Source organism: Gorilla gorilla, chromosome 3, assembly GCF_029281585.2.
Source record: "Gorilla gorilla gorilla isolate KB3781 chromosome 3, NHGRI_mGorGor1-v2.1_pri, whole genome shotgun sequence".
In the NCBI taxonomy this organism is placed as follows: domain Eukaryota; kingdom Metazoa; phylum Chordata; class Mammalia; order Primates; family Hominidae; genus Gorilla; species Gorilla gorilla.
The window spans coordinates 132,610,439-132,631,074 of record NC_073227.2 but is presented as its reverse complement, the minus strand read 5'-3'; the positions used below and the strand labels follow the sequence as shown (position 1 = coordinate 132,631,074).

General features: G+C 37.0%; 1 protein-coding gene across 3 annotated transcripts in view; it reads right to left on the bottom strand.

The window, feature by feature from the left end:
- AP1AR (adaptor related protein complex 1 associated regulatory protein) overlaps positions 1 to 20,636 on the bottom strand; it is a 52,564-nt gene that overhangs the window by 27,188 nt on the left and 4,740 nt on the right. For all 3 annotated transcript variants that reach the window (XR_010133462.1, XM_055385178.2, XM_004040291.5), the window contains exon 2: positions 1,255 to 1,303. Coding sequence is in view for 2 of the 3 variants with exons in the window: in XM_055385178.2 (XP_055241153.1) it covers positions 1,255 to 1,303 (49 nt within the window). In the remaining variant the exon portion in view is untranslated. The remainder of the gene's footprint in view (positions 1 to 1,254; positions 1,304 to 20,636) is intronic.

The following is a 20,636-nucleotide window of genomic DNA, read 5'->3' as shown; positions in this document are numbered from 1 at the left end:
GAGAATTATAGCAATTTTCTACATAAATCAGAACTAAAACTTTCATCTGAATTGAATATTTCATACAAGTAATTTCATTCCATGCTACCAGAATATTCCACTTCACTTGACTACAGAACAAATGTTGTAAGAAGGAAAATTATTCAAGGAATGGGGACTAAAAGATACCAAATAAGAATTTCCCCACGTTTATATTTATCCGTCTATTCATTCACATAGTTATTTACTGAAAATCTACTAAGTGGTAGTTACTATCCCCAAATACAATGTCTTTCTAGAGATAGGAATGTAAACAGTTTGATCATAATGTGCTTAACACTATTATGTCAGTGACCTAATAAAAGTCATTACTATTATATCACTAAAGTGTTTTTATTTTAAATATAAATAACTTGATAAGTAACCACCTGAAATAAAAGGTGTTTTATTGTTAATACTGTTTGGCTTAAAGATTGAGAGGAAACAATGAATTCAAAAGGTTTAGAAAATTAAGGAATCTCTCTGAAAAAAGAATAAACTGTTAAAGTTATTATCTTTATCTTATTTTTATATTAGTTTGTGATTTTTAAATATCTAATTCCTGCCTTACACATTTCCTTATTAATATAGAAGGCCATAAAGTACAGTGTTCCAGCTTTGGAGCCAGGCAGTTTGGACTAGAATTTAGGTTTTGCCACTTAATAGGTTGTGTAATATAGCCCAATTTCTCCACCTGTCTAAGCCTCTGATTTTTCATTCATGAAACAGGGTGACCACCACCTGTTTACAAGAGAGTTGTGATGACATTCTTAATTTGTATGGTGGAGTGGCTAGTTTATAGTAGGTAAGGAATAAATGGTAGTTTCTATTATTATATTTTACATTCAAAGAAAAAGTGACTCGGTCATTCTGCTGTGGAGTTGCTTAAACTCAACTTCCTGCTTTGTTTCTGGACTCCCCCCTGCTGGGGCAGGCCAACCACCTCTCATTATACCCTAGTGAGCCACTATTACTGACAGAAGAGTACCTTCTCCCTGACTTATAGGATGGGGGAAAAAGCTATTAGAAAAACAGAACCATAATCCTCTGCAAACTTCTTCCTACTCATTCCTTCCCTCACTGCTCCAACTCTTTCAATCTTCACTAACATGAATAATATTGAAATATAAACAGTCCATTCTAAATTTGGGTCCAGATCTTTCCCTCTTTACAACAAAAAGCCCCTTCCGCCTTTCTGAAGGCATTTTTAATTCAATCAAATTAATGACTACTTACCTCTATTGTTAAGTGCTCACCTCTTGAGCATGTTCTAAAATACTTGGATCTGGGAAGGAAAACAGAATAACTTTAAAAAAACACAATTAACTCTAAGATTGAATTAATATATAGCATAAAAACATTTATTTCCTCAAGAGCAACTTTAAAATCTCTAACATATAGTTATATTTATTAAAAAAGAACAACAAAATTTACCTAAGAATATAAAAAGTCCAGATTTTTAAACTTCATTATGACTTTGTTTAGTCAATCAATATTTCTTTCTATTGGCACTAACACTTACTAAATCTGTAATAATTAATTTACTATATTTACTACATTGAGTAGAATACATTTTAAAATGTATCTCTATTTTTACTACATCAAGAAAAGTACCTCGTTAAAAAATACTGATGTGTTAAATAATATATAAAAAGAATATGTTCTCAATTTTGTTAAAAATACACAAAACATTAAGTATCTAGAAGTATATATGTCAATATGCTAAGAGTAGTTATCTTTGGTGGTGGAATCACATGTCTTTATTTAAGACTTTTGTTATCTTCCCATGCCCTCACAAATAAAAGAGAAAAACAATGCATATACATGTCAATCAAACAATCCATTACATTATTTTTTCCAACTAGGGCCAAATATTGACTTTATTTTAATCATTCTTTTCTGCTCCTATTAAACTTATATGTAGTCAAATAGGAATCTTCTTTATTATATCCTCCAAAGATATGTCTACATTCTAAGTACTACAGCATCCAAGCTGGCATCCCAGGACAGGGCCACTCACAGTCCTTTGTAACTGGAAGTGCCAGGAGACTACGAGACTTTCAGTCATAATGTGGCTCCTGTTACAGCTGCCAAAACTGATGGAGAACTCCACTGCCATACAATGGGGATCCAAATTTGTACTAAGCGTTCTTAAATCATCAGGATTCATGGACAGAAAGCACACTTTTAAGAAACAGGAAGAATCCTGGGGTTAGGACAGGTCAGAATTCTTTTGCTTTTCTTTCTTTTTTGGAGACAGGGTCTTACTCTGTCACCCAAGCTGGAGTGCAGTGGCGCAATCCTGACTCATTGCAGCTTTGCACTCCTTGGCTCAAGTGATCCTCCTGCCTCAGCCTCCCCAGTAGCTAGTAATACAGGCATGCACCACCATGCTTGGCTTCACTTATTTTTTTGTAGAGACGAGGTCTCAATATGTTACCCTGCCTGGTCGCACATTCTTGGGCTCAAGTAATTCTGGGACTCCCAAAGTGCAGAATTCTTTGTATTATGTGTATGTGTGTGGATGAAGGTTTAGTGAAAGAGAATGCCATATCATGACTGAAGGAAAAAAATAGCAATGAAATTATGGGAACTATTTTTCCTGCTATAATCTTTATCTGCTGATAGATGCAAATCTGTGTTATTGTCCACTAAGATCATTGGTAAAAAGCAAAGAATTTGGTATTACAATTCCACAGATTTCATGGACTATATCCAACATAAATGCAATACCCTTAATCCTCTATCTAGTGCCTCCACCCTTCTCTCTCCTTTATTTCTCAAACAAATACAGAAATGAGTTGAACCTTCAGTAGTAGCACTGGGTTCTGGCATTAGGATTCCTGCTTACAGTGCTATATGCTTCTCTCCCTGCAACCATCACTATCTTCCCTGAATGAAGAATCTGTCTCTGATTAATCTGTTTCCTCCTCCAGGTTAGTGAGTGGTACAGCTGAATAATTAGAAATAAAGCCCAGTAATACTATCAATAGGAGCCATCAGTATGACTTCACTGCTGTGGCAAAGCCCAAAGCTAAGTAGAACATTGTCGAAACCAAGGTAACTGTTACACTACATTTGTATTAGATGGCAGAACACCATGTTCTAGTCTAATTATACATAGATAATACAAACTAACTTTAGTAGTAGGCAAAAGTGTTATCTGTTGTAAATATCTCCCTTTTCTGTCCCCTCTATTCACAGCCAGCTATAGTGAGGACACTCACGTTCTCACATGACTCTGAATCCCTGAGTATCTGACTAAGCTAGAATCAGTCAATCCCTCACACCTCATTTGACTGGTTCAGGGTTACACAGAAACTGAGCAGGGAGAGACAATATCCTTCTGAGAGCTCTAGAGAGTTGCTGGGGATTATGCTTTCTGACAATGCGCAATGAGAGGAATGAAATAAACTGAAAGAGTGCTCTGACAGCATCAAAATCATCCCTAAGAACCAGATGCATCCCACCCTGCTCATGGTTTGGTTATTAGTTGAGAAACCTAACATCCCTATTACAAATTCTACCCTTTGCCTAAGATAGTTTTAACTGGGCTTCTGTCCCCCACAAAGTCCTGATTAATAAACATGAATATAAGTGATATGACACGGAGTAAATTAAGAATAGCAATAAATAAAACAAGATAAAGAGAAAAGCAAAATATATTTGAGAGAAAAGCAAAACATATTTGGGAAAAAATTCAAGCTTTCCTTTTAAAATGGATTAGATTGAGACTTTGTTCACAAAATGCATATCTTGACTCCTATCACAATAAAAGCTAAGATTATACTGATAAAGTAAATACTCGATTTGGCAAACTCAGGGTCAACATTTTTATCAGGGGAGCTTTATCCTGTGACTTATCTGAAAATACCAAGAAACATAATATGTATATATTTCATGAATTAAGTTACTTATTCAAGTATGCTTGAATTATGTTTACTTGTTCAAACATTATTGATGACTGAATAGGACCCTCAGACATGTGATGTATTAAATTCAGTCACTGACATTTTGCCAACTTCCAGCCATATAAAACCATAACTTTTCACATACTTTTCTATATTCTATGTAATATATATGTTTTAAAAATAATTAGAAAGCCAAAGTCCTAATGGTTTGAAAGAACCATTTCAGATTTCGGAGAGCTATTAAGAAATGAAAAATGAAAACTCAAATCTTTCCATATTATTGGATGCTTAAAAGCCTAGCAAATTTGGAATACACCTTTTACAATGTTTCCTATAATAAACTATCCTGCATTTTCTGTTCTTTCCTTCAGTTTTGTTCTCGATGAGGCTCTTGGCAATCAATCCTTCACTGCTTGCTCCTAGGTAAGGATGAGAATGTAAGTGAAGGGTAAGCGGAACAACTGGGGAAAGGAATGGAAGTACTCAACTATTAAACCTTAAGTCGAGTTTTACACTTTTATTTCATAAATGTTTATCAAGTGCTTCTAAAGTGCCTGGCACTGTTCTAGATGCTGGCAATACAACTGTCAACAAACAGATAAAGGTCCTGCCACCTTGGAGCTAACAATTTGTGAATGAATGATAATAAACACATAGATAAATGCATCAGATGATAGTAATTGCCATGAAAGAAAAGTACCTCATGCTGTTTTCCATGAAGTTTGTACTAATTCACATTCCCATCAACAGTGGCTAAGTATTCCCTTTTCCCCACATCCTCGCCAACATCTATTGCTTTTTAACTTTTCAGTAATGGCCACGCTGACTGGCACAAGATGGTATCTCACTATGCAATATATACAGGTAAGAAATCTGCAGCTGTACCCCCTAAATCTATAAAAAATTATATATATATATGTCTTTTTTGAGACAGAGTCTCACTCTTACCCAGGCTGGAGTGCAGTGGCTGGATCTCGACTCACTGCAACCTCCACCTCCCAGGTTCAAGCGATTCTCCTGCCTCAGCCTCCCAAGTAGCTGGAATTATAGGTGCCCACCACCACACCCGGCTAATTTCTGTATTTTTAATACAGACGGAGTTTCACTTTGGCCAGGCTGGTCTCAAACTCCTGACCTCAGGTGATCCACCCACCTCGGCCTCCCAAAGTGTTGAGATTACAGGCGTGAGCCACTGCACCAAGCCTATACATTTTTTTTTTTTTTTTAAAGAAAAGTACCTTAGAGTAAGTGAGGATCGTGATTGGAGGAGGAAGGTTATTTTATTTTATTTTTGGAGACAGAGTTTTGCTCTTGTTGCCCAGGCTGGAGTGCAATGGCACGATCTTGGCTCACCACAACCTCCACCCGCTGGGTTCAAGCAATTCTCCTGCCTCAGCCTCCCGAGTAGCTGGGATTACAGGCATGCACCACCACGCCCCGCTAATTTTTTGTATTTTTAGTAGAGACAGGGTTTCTACATGCTGGTCAGGCTGGTCTCGAACTCCTGACCCCAGGTGATCTGTCTGCCTCAGCCTCCTAAAGTGCTGGGATTACAGGCGTGAGCCACCGCACCCGGAACAGGAGGTTACTTTATGTAGGGTGGTCAAGGCAGACTTCTCGGTTAAAGCAAAAGCAGAACAAAGACCCCAAGGAAATGAGGAAGCCAGCTAGACAGATATTTGGAGGAAAAGAATTCTAAACAGAGGAAAAGCAAAAGCAAACGCTCTGAGGCAAAACTCTACTTGGCACATTCTAAGAAAGCGAGAGGGTCAGAATGGCTGGAATGAAGAAGGAAGGGAGATAAGGTCTGAGAGATAGCCAGGGTCAGATCACAGGCCTTTATAGACCATGGGAAGAGTTTTAGATTTTAATATTAATTAGATAAGAACTCACAGAAGAGATTTTTGTCTTTAGCATTCACTCTGTTTTTTAAAACTTTTATCATGAACCTTTTCAAATATGAACAAAAGCAGAGAGAAGAGATTGATAAGCCCCTCTGTACCCATTACCACACTTAAAAAGTTACTACTTCCTGATCGTGTTTCATTTATACTATACTCCTTTTTGTTTTATTTTTTGTTGGTATTTTACAGCAAATCTCAGACATGTTATCTTACCCTTACCTCAATTTGCATCTCTAATTAAAGTATTAAGAACTGTTTTTTTTTAAAAAGCTAACATGCCAACAAAATTTAAAATAATTTCTTTAATATTATCTAATGTCTAGTCCAATCTATATTTCTATTTCCCCAATTATCTTTTTACATATGATTTGTTCAAATCAGAATCAAACAAAAGCCCCACACAGTATGTTTGCTTGTTAGGCCTCTTGCACCTCTTTTAGTCCATATCAGCCCCCTTCCCAGCACCAGTGTCTGTTTTCATGCCACTGATTTGTTAGACAAATTGTGTCACTTGTCCTACAAAATTTCTCACTTTCTGGATTTACCTGATATTTTTCCTCTTGGTATTATTTAACTTTTTCTTCTATCCCCTGTATTTCCTGCATTTTAGTAATTTGATTTAAAAGCTTGATTATATTGAGTTTAATTTTTTTAGGCAAGAATGCTTCACTAATGGCACTTGCTATTGAATCAAATCATAAGGAACTTTATTTTTGCCTGCCTCACTTTTACTGATGATCTGTAAGTTAGGGTATTTATGTCAGCCTAATCCACCCATCATAATATTTCACATCAAGCTTTTACCAAATGGTTTTTAGCATCCATTGATAATCAGTACTCAGTTCCATTATTTCACTACAGAGTACAAAAACAATGATTTTTAAATGCTATCATTCCTTAAGAATCTATTAGCCGTAACAACTTCACTGGAAGATCCTTAAAAGACAAGCTGACATATGTTTTAAGAGGTCAATTAGAAAGCTATTATAATAGTAGAGCGAAGAAATGATGGTGGCTTGAATCACAGTAACAATAGTGGGAGTAATAAGAAGTAATTCTGAAGACAGGGCTGACAGAATTTGCTAATGTATTAGATATAAGGATGTGTGTAAAAAGGAAAAATCAAGGCTATCTCCTAACTCTGAGGCCTGAACAATTAGGATGGATTTGTCATTTACCAAGATGAGGAAGCCTGGGAAAGAAGCAGGTTTGTGTTTTTAGATGCCTTGAGCTTGACATTCATACAAAGTTAGAGTCTGGGTGAGACTCCTCTATTCAAATTCGAAACTACAACGTTAACATAAACATCAGCCCAAAAACTCCTTAAAAGTATTCCTATATTTAACCCTGGAGCTACTTCTCAATCTCAGATCAGTAAAAGTACTTTTCTTTTCTTCTTTTCTTCACACCCAGGAAATTTATGTTGCTTGCTTTTGCTATCCCAATAAGGTTGTCTGTAGACAAAGATGCAATGTCAGCAATTTTCCCCCTCCCATACATACACTTCATGTTACTACCAATACATACATATGCCTATCGTTTCTAGGGATTTTACTTTTAAGTAATATCGAGAAATGGAAGTATAGTCTCTTCCTTGGGGACACAGGAAGAGTGAGTTATCTCCCAGTAAGCTGGAAACAGAGAAAACAGAAATTAAAGCTATAAACAATACATCATGGATCAGTTACCTTCACATGCTAAGTTAACTTAAGGAAACAGAAGGGCTCCTGTAAGATTTAAAAGAAAGAGAAGGAAGTTAATCATATTTTTATAAAAGATGTGTAAAATGAAGAAACAGAAGAATACAAAATAGAGAAAGAAATGTTGGTAGAGTTCAGCCAAACTCTGTCTGTAGAAAAGTCCCCTGGTTCAAGGAACTGGGCTATCTGGTCCCAGTGGATGGTAGTGTTCCAAGGTGATGGGTTATTTGAATTGTATAATTAACTTTCTTTGTTCTGAATCTACATTCACTAAGCACCTCCCACCCTGTTATTCTATGCTTATAGTAAAATAATGTCTTTACCTAGACACAAGTACTATATAGTTCCTTGACAGTTACATTTCTCATTTTAAATTATTAAATTTACCTTGGTTTTCTCACCTGACCCAAAAGGTTGAAGGTGAGAGCCTGGGACATGACGAAATCACCAATGTGGTTGCCCAAACAAAATTATTATGTATTTTTTGTTTGTTTTGAGACAGTCTCACTCTGTTGCCCAGGCTGGAGTGCAGTGGTGTGATCTCAGCTCACTGCAACCTCTGCCTCCTGGGTTCAAGCGATTTTCCTGCCTCAGCCTCCCAAGTAGCTGGGCCTACAGGCGTGCACCACCATGCCCAGCTGATTTTTGTATTTTTAGTAGAGATGGGGGTTTGCCATATTGGCCAGGCTGGTCTCGAACTCCTGGCCTCAAGCAATCTGCCTGCCTCGGTCATCCAAAGTGCTGGAATTACAGGTGTGAGCCACCACACCCAGCCTAAAATTATATATTAATGGGACAGCAAAAGTAGCCACAGGAAAAATCACATAACTCATCATTCAAGTCCCCCAAGTACTGTGTAGTAATATTTCATTATTATATAGGTGCTGGTTGAGAATATTTTCAAGAATGAAGTTTTAGATGTATATAGGGCAGCATCATTAAAAAAATGAGACAAAAGGAAACTGGATCACAGTCTAAAACCAGAAATTTGGTGCCAACTATTAACGTACATTTCTAATAATCTTAGGTGAAAATTGAGTCTTAGAAGGAAAGATAGGAAGCAAAATGAGCAAAAGCAGCAATATCTATTACAAAAGCTGACTCTCAATTACTGTTAGTTTAGAGAATAATAAGAACATTTTATTTTCTTCAATTTGAAAAAAAGGTCAATATTTTATTGACTTGAAGTTTCCAACTACATATGCTACAAAACCCAAAACATAACAAGCTATTAATATAATGGAGAGCAAAGAGAGGCTTGCATTTACTGAGGACCTACAATGGGTCAGGAACGAAGCTTATTTTTAAAATATGTATTTTATATTCATTTGCTTCCCAGAATCATCCTATGAACTATTGTTATCCTATTGGATAGATCTGCGCTGTCCAGTAATGATAACCATTAGCCACAAGGGGCTATTGAGCAACTGAAATGTGGCTAGTCTGAATTTTAAAGGCTATTATGTGTCATACATGCATTGGATTTTGAGGACTTAGTACAAAAAATTACGTAAAGTATCTAAACTCCAAAAAGTAAGCTCTTTTCAACATATATCCAAGGTCAAGTGTAGATAAATATCTTTTAGATCTTCCTCAATTCTTCCCCCTCCATGTTCAATCCATCACAGTTCTGTAGCTGAAAACACTGCTATACATGTTCTGATAATATGTGTAGCCTGGAATCTAAAAGTGTGCTAATTTTATATATAACACTGTTCACATTATATGCTTTTAGAGCATTCTTATAAGAAAAAAATAAATTTAATTGTATTATGCATAAAACATTATTTTATTAATTAACTATTATTCATAAAAAGATTTTCACTAAAAATTAGGAGTATATAAATCTGGTGACATTTAAAGTTAAAAGAAAATCTGATCTAATATTTTCAATAGTAACTGCTTAAGAATCTAAAAATAAAGGAGAATAGCCACCCTACTTTTTTAGACCTATTGTTAGCCTATAAGTAGGTCATGTTGTACAAAGCTTCCTACATTTGCTAAATAAAATTATAGTGTAAATTGGTACAGAACAATCTAAGATTCTATTATGCAAACATAATTGCTTAAAAATAAGGAAGCTAAAAAACAGTATTCTCCGCTTTCATATTTGTAACTTCTGACTAAACCTACTGAATCTCAAATTAATTTCATTTATAATGACAACAAAACAACTCTGTAAGAAAACTCCAAGTTTATACAGACCAGAGATTTCTGGAGGTGTGAATGTTGGAGGTACCATAGGAAACAACAACAGAAAATGGCAAGAGTAAATCTAAGGAGGTCTCCTTCACCCATCTTTGGGCAAAAATCAATATAACACTGCATTATTACTGACAGGAGACTACTGCATACCTTTGGGAGCTGATGTACAAAAGAAAAAAAATGGTTATGAGTCCCTGAACTAGGCATTTTACATTTAGAAACCCTCCAATATAGGTATTTAGTCTTGACAACTCTGTTTTAGAAAAGCAGTTATTCTCATCCTGTGGCATAAAACAATTGCCTTTTAAAAATAAACATTACTGAGCTTCACCTTCAAGTTGACTAAGAAAGCCTGGGTATTATATTCTAGCCCGTTCACCCACTAGTTTATGCTGTGGCAATACAACAGGGTTTTAATTATTAGAGTCTAAAATCTGATAGGACAAGTTTCCTGCTTCAAAATTTGTGGGCTCTTTATGGCTCTTTGCTCTTCCATTAAAATTGCTGGAATCAGCTTAAGTTCCACAAAATTCCTATTAGGATTTTAACTACAAATGCACTAAATTTCAAGTAAATAGGCAGAGGACATCTTAAGCACAGTGAGTCTTTTTACCCATGAAAATGGTATTGCCCTGCATTTATTTATATGGCATCTTTAAAAACGTTGTTCTAGTCTTACACATCTATTATTGATTACTAGTCTCATATTTTTTCATTGCTATCTTAAAAGGTAATTTTATAATATGCAGTATTTGTTGCTGGTATATAGGAATATTATAAAGTTTTGACAAAATATTAGATTGCATTTCACATCAACAGATTGAAAAAATATCTGACAATACCAAGAGTTAGGAAATGGAACAATGAAAATTCATTATCGGTAAAAGTTTAAAGTAGTATAATTACTCTGAAGAAGTTTTATTTTTCTAGTAAATTTGAAGAGGTACATAAGCTATGACTGAGCAATTCTACTCCTAGGTATATCCACCTAAAGAATCTTCTGCACATGTGTACAAAGAGACATTTATCTCCTTGCACAAATTGAAGTAGTTTGTAAAAGAAAAAGAAAAAAAAAAGAAGTTGGAAATGATCTAAATGCCCATCAACAGAAGGGTGAAGTAATTATGGCCTATTCATATAATACAATACTGCACAGGAATAGAAATGAATGACTTGAACCAGAAGTAAACCTTGGTTCATATAAGAAGCTGCTCCTGCAAGTGCCAAGAATGATACAAGTCCTAAACAGTGAGCGGGGATAAATGTATAGCATGAATGTATGAATAATGTATGCAATCAAATTTGAGGCTAAGCAAGAATAAGATGGACTAGGGTGGTGTCAGTGAGAGAAGTGGAGGGATTAAAGAAATATTTACAAGATAAAAATCATCTGGTTTGGGAGACGGACTGGAAAACAAGAGATGATGGGAGAAGTGTCAGAATCCCAATGGGGATGTAATATGAAAGCAGCAGTATCAAGAGTGAAAGTACAAGAGAAAAATAAATGCGGTAAATCCAAGACATAAGACTTAAATGCCAGCAGTGAAACGATAAAGGACAAAGTGATGTGAGAAGCTGGAAGAATTCTCTAGCAATAGAGCAGTATCACATAAAGTTGAGCTGTGAAGAAAATGATTACAGGCACATAATATGTGCATTTAACGTTCATGAATCCAGTCACATGCCCTGGAGGAAAAAGGAAGGCGATAAGTAATTTGGGCATCAACCCACTATTCTATTCAAGAACATGTATATTCAGGTGTGTTAATTAGGGTGAAAGTTGAGGAGCTGAAAGAAAGAGGCTCCAAAAACAATGATTTAAAGAAAATAGAAGTGTACTTTTTCCTCTTAACAGTCTAGAGTTCCTCCAAGTCATCCATGGACATTCATTTACATGTAATTCTTATGGTCCTGCGAGCTGTCTCTAAATGAAGTAAAGTAGGCTTCTGCGTATCCACTCTACTACTACTGAAAATGTGAAAATGGATTGTGTTATAGCTTGGATGTTTGTCCCCTAACAATCTCATGTTGAAATTTGATCTCCATTGTTAGGGGTGGGGCCTAATGGGAAGTGTTTAGGTAACAGTGGTGGATCCCTCATGAATGGCTTGGTGCCAACCTCATCCTCATGGTTATGAGTGAGTTCCCATGAAAGCAGGTTGTTAAAAAGAGCCTGGCACTCCCTCCTTGCTTCCTCTTTTGCCGTGTGATTTCTGCACACAGTGGCTTCCCTTCACCTTTTGCCACTAGTGGAAGCAGTCTGCACCTTACCACATGCAGATGCCCAATCTTGGACTTTTCCAGACATCAAAATTGTGAGCCAAGTAAGCTTTTTTTTTCTTTTATAAATTACCCAGTCTCAGATATTCCTTTATGTCAACACAGCCTAAGACAGATTCAGACACATAAAGGACATCAGAGGGGTAGAAAAGAAAGGCTATGACTGGTTCCTGGAGAATAATACTCTGAACGATGGAGGCATATACAGAAATTTGGAAGAATTTGAAACTAACGTGGTACAAAAGTGGAGATACTTGCATACATATTCACTTATTGATGTTCTCAAGGTGGATTTCAAGATACTTTTATTAAAGATAAAACCAGTCTTGTTAAGAATAGGCTTAAAATGCAGTATTTTATGCTTCTCACTTTGTTTTGCATAGCAGGCAAATACTCATATCAAAGTGACTTAAGTAAAAGGTAACTGAAAAATTATCACAAATTCTACATTGATATTGTACCTTTTCTTCATATTCCTCTTTATATCTGTCAGAATAAAATAAGAAAGTCTTTCCCTGTATGTTTTGCTTGACACTATAAATAAATGAGGAAGAATCATGGTAAATTGTTCCAAAGTCTATTAAAAATTAAAAGCTTCCCAAGAATGCTATTTTTTTTTTCAGAAGACTGGAAAGATTATAAATCTAATGCCTGGCAAAAAGTATTACAAAGATGATGGAAACATTGTTTTCCAATTAGTATCAAATATTTCAATAGAGATTTAACCACTCAAATCTTAAGGGACAAAATCAACAGATTTTTCCAGGTAGGGATAGCAGTGACATAAGGTGATGTGATGGTTAATTTTATACATTAACATGAGTGGGTCACCAGATGCCCAGATATCTGGCTAAACATTATATCTGGTGCATCTGCAAGGGTGTTAGAGAACAGACTCGCATTTGAATTGGTGGACTGAGTAAAGCAAATTGCCCTTTCCAAGGTGGGTGGGCTGCCATCATTTAATCCATTCAGGGCCTGACCAGAACAAAAAAAGCTGAAGGAAGGTTGAATTGAATTCTCTCTACTTGACTGCTTGAGCTGAGACACTGGTCTTCCGCCCATGAACTAAGACTTACACGACCAGCTTTCCTGGGTCTCCAGCTTGCAAATAACAGATTGTGGGACTTAACCTCCATAATCATATGAGGCAATTCCTTATGACAGTTCTCATTTTATATCTGTTTATATATATCTACCTACATGTAAACATAGAAATACAGATATCTCCTACTGGTTCCATTTCTCTGGAGAACCCTAATACAGGTAGTAATAATAATCATATTTACTGTTTAATAAGCTTCTTCCTAATAAAGACATGTTTACGAAGAATATGTTCAAAAACTTAATTTTATGCCTTGGCAGAGAGGAGACAAATTCTTCCCTCCAAACATGTCAAAGACATAATGCAAGGGTTTAAAAAACAGTTATTGCCTTTTAAGAGCCTGATTTAAAGGAAACTAATAATGAGAAGGGACCTTAGAGGTCTTTTAGTTCCTTGCTATTTGTCCTCTGCAATTTGTGTGCAGCATCTGAAATCACTGACAACCCTCTTCTTTTGGAAACTGTTGCCACTTATGTATCTATGCCACTGAATCTTCCAATTTTTTATTTCCGTAAGTTACTGAGTGACAGGCATAGCCAGGCATAGCTATGTAATACAGTAACACGCATAGCTATACATCTGAAATATTTTAAACCCATGTATCCAAAAGGCTTATAATCTAACAGGGTAGACACACAGGTAAATTAACAACTACTATGCTGTGAGAGGGGATATGTTCAGATGAGGTGTCATCAAAAATCAGCCTGAGGCCGAGGAATGAGCCAGGCCTCCAAGCAGATAAAAGAGATGTTTCAGGGAGCGGAAGGTACCAAAGGCAAGGAGGAGTGAAAAGAACCTGACATATTCAAGATACTGTATTCATTAATTCTGCCAACAAGTATTTACTGAACATGTAATATGTACTAGGCACTTAACTGAGAGCTGGGTATTCATTCAGTGGTATGGAAAAACAGGCATAAACTCCTTCCTTTTTATTGAGAGCAGCAGACAGGCATTAACCAAATAATCACACTATTTCAGTATGACTATAAACTAAGAACATGCACAGAAGAAAAGCAGATGGTTCCATGATGATGTGCAGACTTACCCTCTGGAGGGTAGGAGATGGTTTTGGAAGACTTCTGTAGGAAAGGATTCTTAAGCTGGCATCTACAAGATGAGTGAATAGGAGTCATCTAAGTAAAAAGGAAAGAAATAGATTCAAGGAAAAGTGTGACACACATGAAGCAAAAATAAAAAAATAAAAGGAGAAAGAAGAGGTAGGCAAGGAAAAGATTAACACAGAGCCTTGAAAGCTCCATTAAGATTTCAGTCTTTATCCTACAAGTTTGGTAAGCCACTTCAGAATTTATGTTGTATTTGTGTCACAGATTTGCATTTAAAAGGCAAAAGATCTATTGACTCTGAAGAGAAACCAGAGTATCAGATGTGCATTTAAGATCACTTCGATTCCAGGGTGCAGGATAAATTGGAAAAGGTCAGGAATATATGTGGGTAGACCCACTTGATAGTCTATTCACCCAGTCGACAAATATTTATTGAGCACCTACTATGTGGCAAGCACCGCTGGTACACTGGAGATACAGGAACAAACAAAGTCTCTGACCACATGAAATTTATACTCTATTAAGGGAGAACAGTCAACAGACAAACAAATGCTCGGAGTCTACAAAGTCATGGAGTGGTGAGCGCCATGAAGGAAAACAAAGTAGTGTCAGAGAATGGTGAACGAGGAATACACACAGAATTATTGGAAATCTAGGCAACAAATGACAACAGCCTGGATTAATGTGGCAGCAGCGAGAGAAGTGGGTGGACTGAAGTTATTTAAGAGATAAAAAAGACATCATCTGGTCTTGAGGATGGACTGGAAACATGGGATGATGGGGAAAAGTGTCAAAGACAACCCCTAGGTTAGCAGCTATATGCATGTCACTCTTTAAGGAGAGTATAGTGTGAGAAGAGTCTAACAGAAGTTTTAAAGGACTCCAAAATGTCATGACTGAGAAGAAAATGAATATGCAGAGGGGAGCAGCAGCAGGAAAGGTGAACATTAGGTTACTTTGAAGACTGAGTGAGAAGTGAGGAAACACTTCTCAAGAAGACATCAAGACTAGGCAAGACCAGACAATTCCTAAGAAACATATTTAAGGGAAAAGATAGGAGATAGGGTTAATAGCTGGAGGGAGACATGGTAGTCAGGGTAACAGCTAGAGGGAGATGTTGGAGTCTACATAAGGTTTCATGTTGCTTTCCTTTTGGTTTTCAGATTAGGGAGACACAAGTTCAAAAGGGCATATCAGGAGGGTAGAACTACAAATATAGAGGACAGAAGGGTCTGTTTTAAGGCAGAGAGGATATAGATGTTAGAAAGATCTAACATGTAGGGGCCATTCAGAAGGCAGGGACTTGATAACCCGGGTTTGAAGGGTGAGTAACAGGAAAGAACTTGATACGGTTCTTAGTTTCATGGCTTAGGTGACTACAGATACCACTCACAAGGTAGGGAACGAAGTAGTAGAAAAGGCTGGGGCTTAAAGAGGAAAAAGGAGGAAAGGGCTATGAGAAGGATACAAAGATGAATTCAGCTTTACAAAATTAATTTACAGTTATGTTTGATAGATAAGTGGAACTACACAGTAGCAATTAGATATTTCAGAGCTCAGACTAAGATGACTGAACTTATTAGCATATAAGTAGTAGGTGAAGTACCATTACCCAGGAAAAGTACATTTAAGACTAAAAATGTATTAGGGAAAAATGGAATGATATTCAGAACAGAGTCTTAGGGAGTCTTTAAGGTTTAACAAAGAATGTTTAAAAAATCCATATCCATTTAAATGCACTACTGTTTTCCTTCCTATCTTCTGAAATTCCAAGAGAAACATCTTACACTTTTATATTTTTTTCAAAACTGAAAAACATGCAGAACCAAAATAAATCTTCTAATGCTGACACTATTGATTTCTATATTTTAGCAATATATAATAAATATTTTTTAAATTCTCAAAGGTACTCAATATGATCTCTTTAAAAAAAAATAGTGAGTCAATATAAAACTGGTAGGATATGTGTTTAAGTATCTGGGTATGTGGTGTTTTTGCCAAAGTTAGGGAATTATCTTTAGGCCTTAAAAAAAACGAAGGATAGGAGAAATTGTAGTTTTGTAGATCCTGCAAGTTCAAATAACTCTTCTGGCTGTTCATTCAACAAATGTAAGATACTGAGAATGGAGAGAGTGATAAAACACAGTCCTTGATCTCCTTGAGGAGCTCTTAGCGTACATCACGGTACATATGGTACCAGGAGTTGGCAACTATGGCCCACTGGCCAAATCTGGCCCTCTGCCTATTTTTGTAAATAAAGTTGCATTGAAATATAGCCACACTCATTTGTTGAAATGCTGTCTATGGCTGCTCTTGCACTAAAACAGGCAAGTTCAGTAGTTGTGACAGACCATACCACCTGCCAACCCTAAAATACATATTATCTGGCCCATTACAGAAAAAGTTTGCCAACCCTTGATATAGAGCAAAAATAAGCCTGTAGAAAATATTAGTTCCTCAGGGAGATAATATGGTTTCAGGGGCTTGGAGCGGGTTTCATAGGGAAGGTAAGTAAGGTAAGGTAAAGGTAAGTGAAAGCTCACAAAAAAACTAAAAAAAGAAGGAATATCACAGAGGCCAGGCGCAGTGGCTCACAACTGTAATTCCAACACTTTGGGAGGCTGAGGTATGCAGATCACTTGAGTTCAGGAGTTCCAGACCAGCATGGGCAACATGGTGAAACCCTGCGTGCCTCTACAAAAAATGCAAAAATTAGCCAAGCGTGGTGGCCTGCGCCTGTAGTCCCAGCTACTTGGGAGGCTGAGGTAGAACTGCTTGAGCCCGGGAGGTGGAGGTTTTAATAAGCCTAGATCACACCACTGCACTCCAGCCTGGGTGACAGAGTGAGACCTCGTCTCAAAAAAAATAAAAAGAAAAAGAAAAAAGAAAATAAATATCACCCACAAAGGCACAGGGTTAGAAAACACTGTATTTGGCCAGGCACAGTGGCTCACGCCTGTAATCCCAGCACTTTAGGAGGCCGAGACGGGGGGATCACGAGGTCAGGAGTTCGAGACCAGCCTGGCCAACATGGCAAAACCCCGTCTCTACTAAAAAATACAAAAATTAGCCAGGTGTGGTGGCACGCACCTGTAATCCCAGCTACTCGGGATGCTGAGGCAGGAGAATTGCTTGAACCTGGGAGGCGGAGGTTGCAGTGAGCAAGATCACACCACTGCACTCCAGCTTGGGCAACAGGGCAAGATTCCGTCTTGGGGAAAAAAAAAGAAAACACTGTATTTTAGGAAAACAAGAACAAGCACAGTCCATCTGGTATATAGGATATTAAAAGTGGTAAGTGAAAGGATGGGAGAGAATAACACTGGTAAAAACAGGTTAAGGTTACATTGCTTTGTCCAAAGTTTAAACTAGTAGTTGGGAAGATAGTAAGTTATCAAAAAGTTAAAATGCTAAGATTTATGAATGACACGTTTTTTTGAAATTAGAATAGCTTTAATGTTATTCTTTTAATGTTTTTCTCACTGATTTGTATCCTGACATTTTTTGACAAAGAGATTATAGAAACCCAAATATAGAACTAAACATCATCCTGAGTATACAAAGGGACAGTATGCCATACATCTGAATGCCATGTAATTCATCATGCTGTCACAGAAGGAAAAAAGACTTTGAAATTTAGGGCCGGGCACAGTGGCTCGTGCCTGTAATTCTAGCACTTTGGGAAGCCGAGGTGGGCAGATCGTTTCAGGTCAGGAATTCGAGACTAGCCAGGCCAACATGGTGAAATCCTGTCTCTATTAAAAATACAAAAATTAGCCAGGCATGGTGGTGGGTGCCTGTAATCCCAGCTACTTGCGGAGCTGAGGCAAGACAATCACTTGAACTCAGGAGGCGGAAGTTGTAGTGAGCCAGGATTGTGCCAGTGCATTTTAGCCTGGGCAAGAGAGCGAGACTCCTTTTTGGGAAAAAAAAAAAAAAAAAAAAAAGACTTAGAAATTTAGCTATGGGAATCAGGGAGCAGATGGAAGTTGCTCAGCAAAGGAAAGAAACAATCCAATGCGGGTTTTAGAAAGCCTAACTCATGATAGGAAGGGAGGATGGGCTGAAGTATGAGAGCTACAATAGAGAGAGTAGTCTGGAAGCTGCTGACTAAGCAGTTTGAAAGGCAATGTTTATGGCAGAAGACAGGAAGAAAACAGGTTCAGTATGTTTAAGGAGAGACTGAAAATAATATATAGAGATTTAATTGAATATATCCAAGAGTGCCTCTTAGGTAGACAACTGAAAAGATCTACAAGCAGAAGATGAGATTTGGAAGTAGTGGTGGTTGAAATCATAGGAATGGGTAAAATTTCTTCAGGGGCACGTAATACACATATGAAGGAAATTAAAAAAGAGAAGACAAGAAAATCTCCACATTTAATAGACAGAATAAGAATAGCTAGGAAAGAAACAGGAAAATAAGATAAAGGTGATATTGTGGAAGTCAAGTGCATAGTTTCAAGAAAAAGACAGCTTAGCACACAGAATAAAGAGTCAAGTTGTTCAGGTATATTCATAAGTTCTTCTGGTGACAACGTTCAAGATACTGCAATGAGAGAGATAGCAACCAAATGTTTACCTATAGAATAAACTGCCATGAACTATTTGTGGTGGTTAAGGATAAGAACTCTGAATTCAGAGGGACCTGGGTTGCAATCCCAGCTCTGCTATCTTGGGAAAGTTCAACTTTCTAAGTTTCAGTTTTCAACCTATAATATATATAATACATATACTTACTTGCCTCACAGGATTGCGGGGAGGAATAAGTGAGATAATATAAAGTACTTAGAACAGTGCCTGGCACATAGGAAGTAACGGAATGTTGTCAGTTATTATTAAAATCATTTTTACTAGGAATGGAAAAGCAAATCACTGTAAACTACTGCCTGAAAGCAACTTGGCTGCCGGAGCCAAAAAGGCCAACAAATGTTACATATTGATGAGGATACAAAATATGGTTTACCTTTCTATAAAAACTAGTTTATCTTAAGTGGAATCACTATGTGGAATTATACAGTAATATAGAAATAGGAATTAAATACAACACAACAAAACTTAATTGGGTCTTCTATCTGAGAAAGAAAAAACTAAGTCTATACAAAGGCCTGCTCAGAGAAACAGGAGAACTGACCAGCAGATGGAGCCCTGCAGAAAGTGTTGGCAGGCAAAACTCAGTGAAGAAGTATGACTCATTAGGATGCCTAAGTTTTATTCCTTAAAGATATTTAATTCTCTCTGCTTTAATCACCAAATGACTTCATTAGTAGTAGGGTTTCCAACATACCTCAACACTGATACTGATATTTTGACTGGTGAAACAGATATCCTAGAATATACTATACTAGAATTCCCTAGTATTTTATAAACTGGAAAAAGTGGTAATTCTGGTTTTGAGATTAAAATAGTAAAAAACGAGTGATCTGATTTTGAGATTTCTCAGGGGCATGTCAATCTGCCAGACTCAGAAACCAGGCCTCAGATCATAAGGCTTCCCTGTGAAGTCTAGCTTAAATCAAGCTAAAAAAAGTTGAGGACACCCTCTTCTTTTGTGGTCACTACAAAGACATATAGGATCAAATCAAGTTTTTGTGATTACTCCTCAACTTTTTCACCTTTAGAAGAACTACTAACTATCCAGACCTATACTTGAAAGAAAATCAAAACAGCTGATAAAAAAAAAAACAACTAAAATAAGAGTTTAACCTTACTGCACAAGTAACTATATCCATCTGTCTCTACATGCTTACTGGAAGCTGCTAAAACAGTATTAAAATTGATGTTAAACAATAAGTTAATCGAAAATTCAAGTAAGGGAACCGTCAAATCCTGTTTATAGACTTAAAGTAATAGGATCAATATCACCATTATATAATTTTAGATGACAGTGTCCACAACCTATAAACTCTCACTGCCTCCACAGGACTTGTTGAAAGAGCTTTGCCCACAAACAGTAAAAACCCAACCACAAGTTGAGTATACCTAACCCCAAAACCCAAAATCTGAAATGTTCCAAAATCTGAAACTTTTTGAGTGCCAACATGTTACTCAAAGGAAATGTTCATTGGAGAATTCTGGATTTCAGATTTTCAGATACTACACCAGTATATAATGCATATATTCCAAAATCTGAATAAAAATGTGAACTCCAAAGCAAGTATTTCAGATAAGAAATACTCAACCTGCTGGCCGGGCGCAGTGGCTCATGCCTGTAATCCCAGCACTTTGGGAGGCCAAGGCTGGCGGATCATGAGGTCAGGAGATCAAGACCATTCTGGCTAACAGGGTGAAACCCGGTCTCTACTAAAAATACAAAAAAATTAGCCGGGCATGGTGTCGGGCGCCTGCAGTCAGTCCCAGCTACTCAGGAGGCTGAGGCAGGAGAATGGCGTGAACCCGGGAGGCGAAGGTTGCAGTGAGCCGAGATCGCGCGCCACTGTACTCCA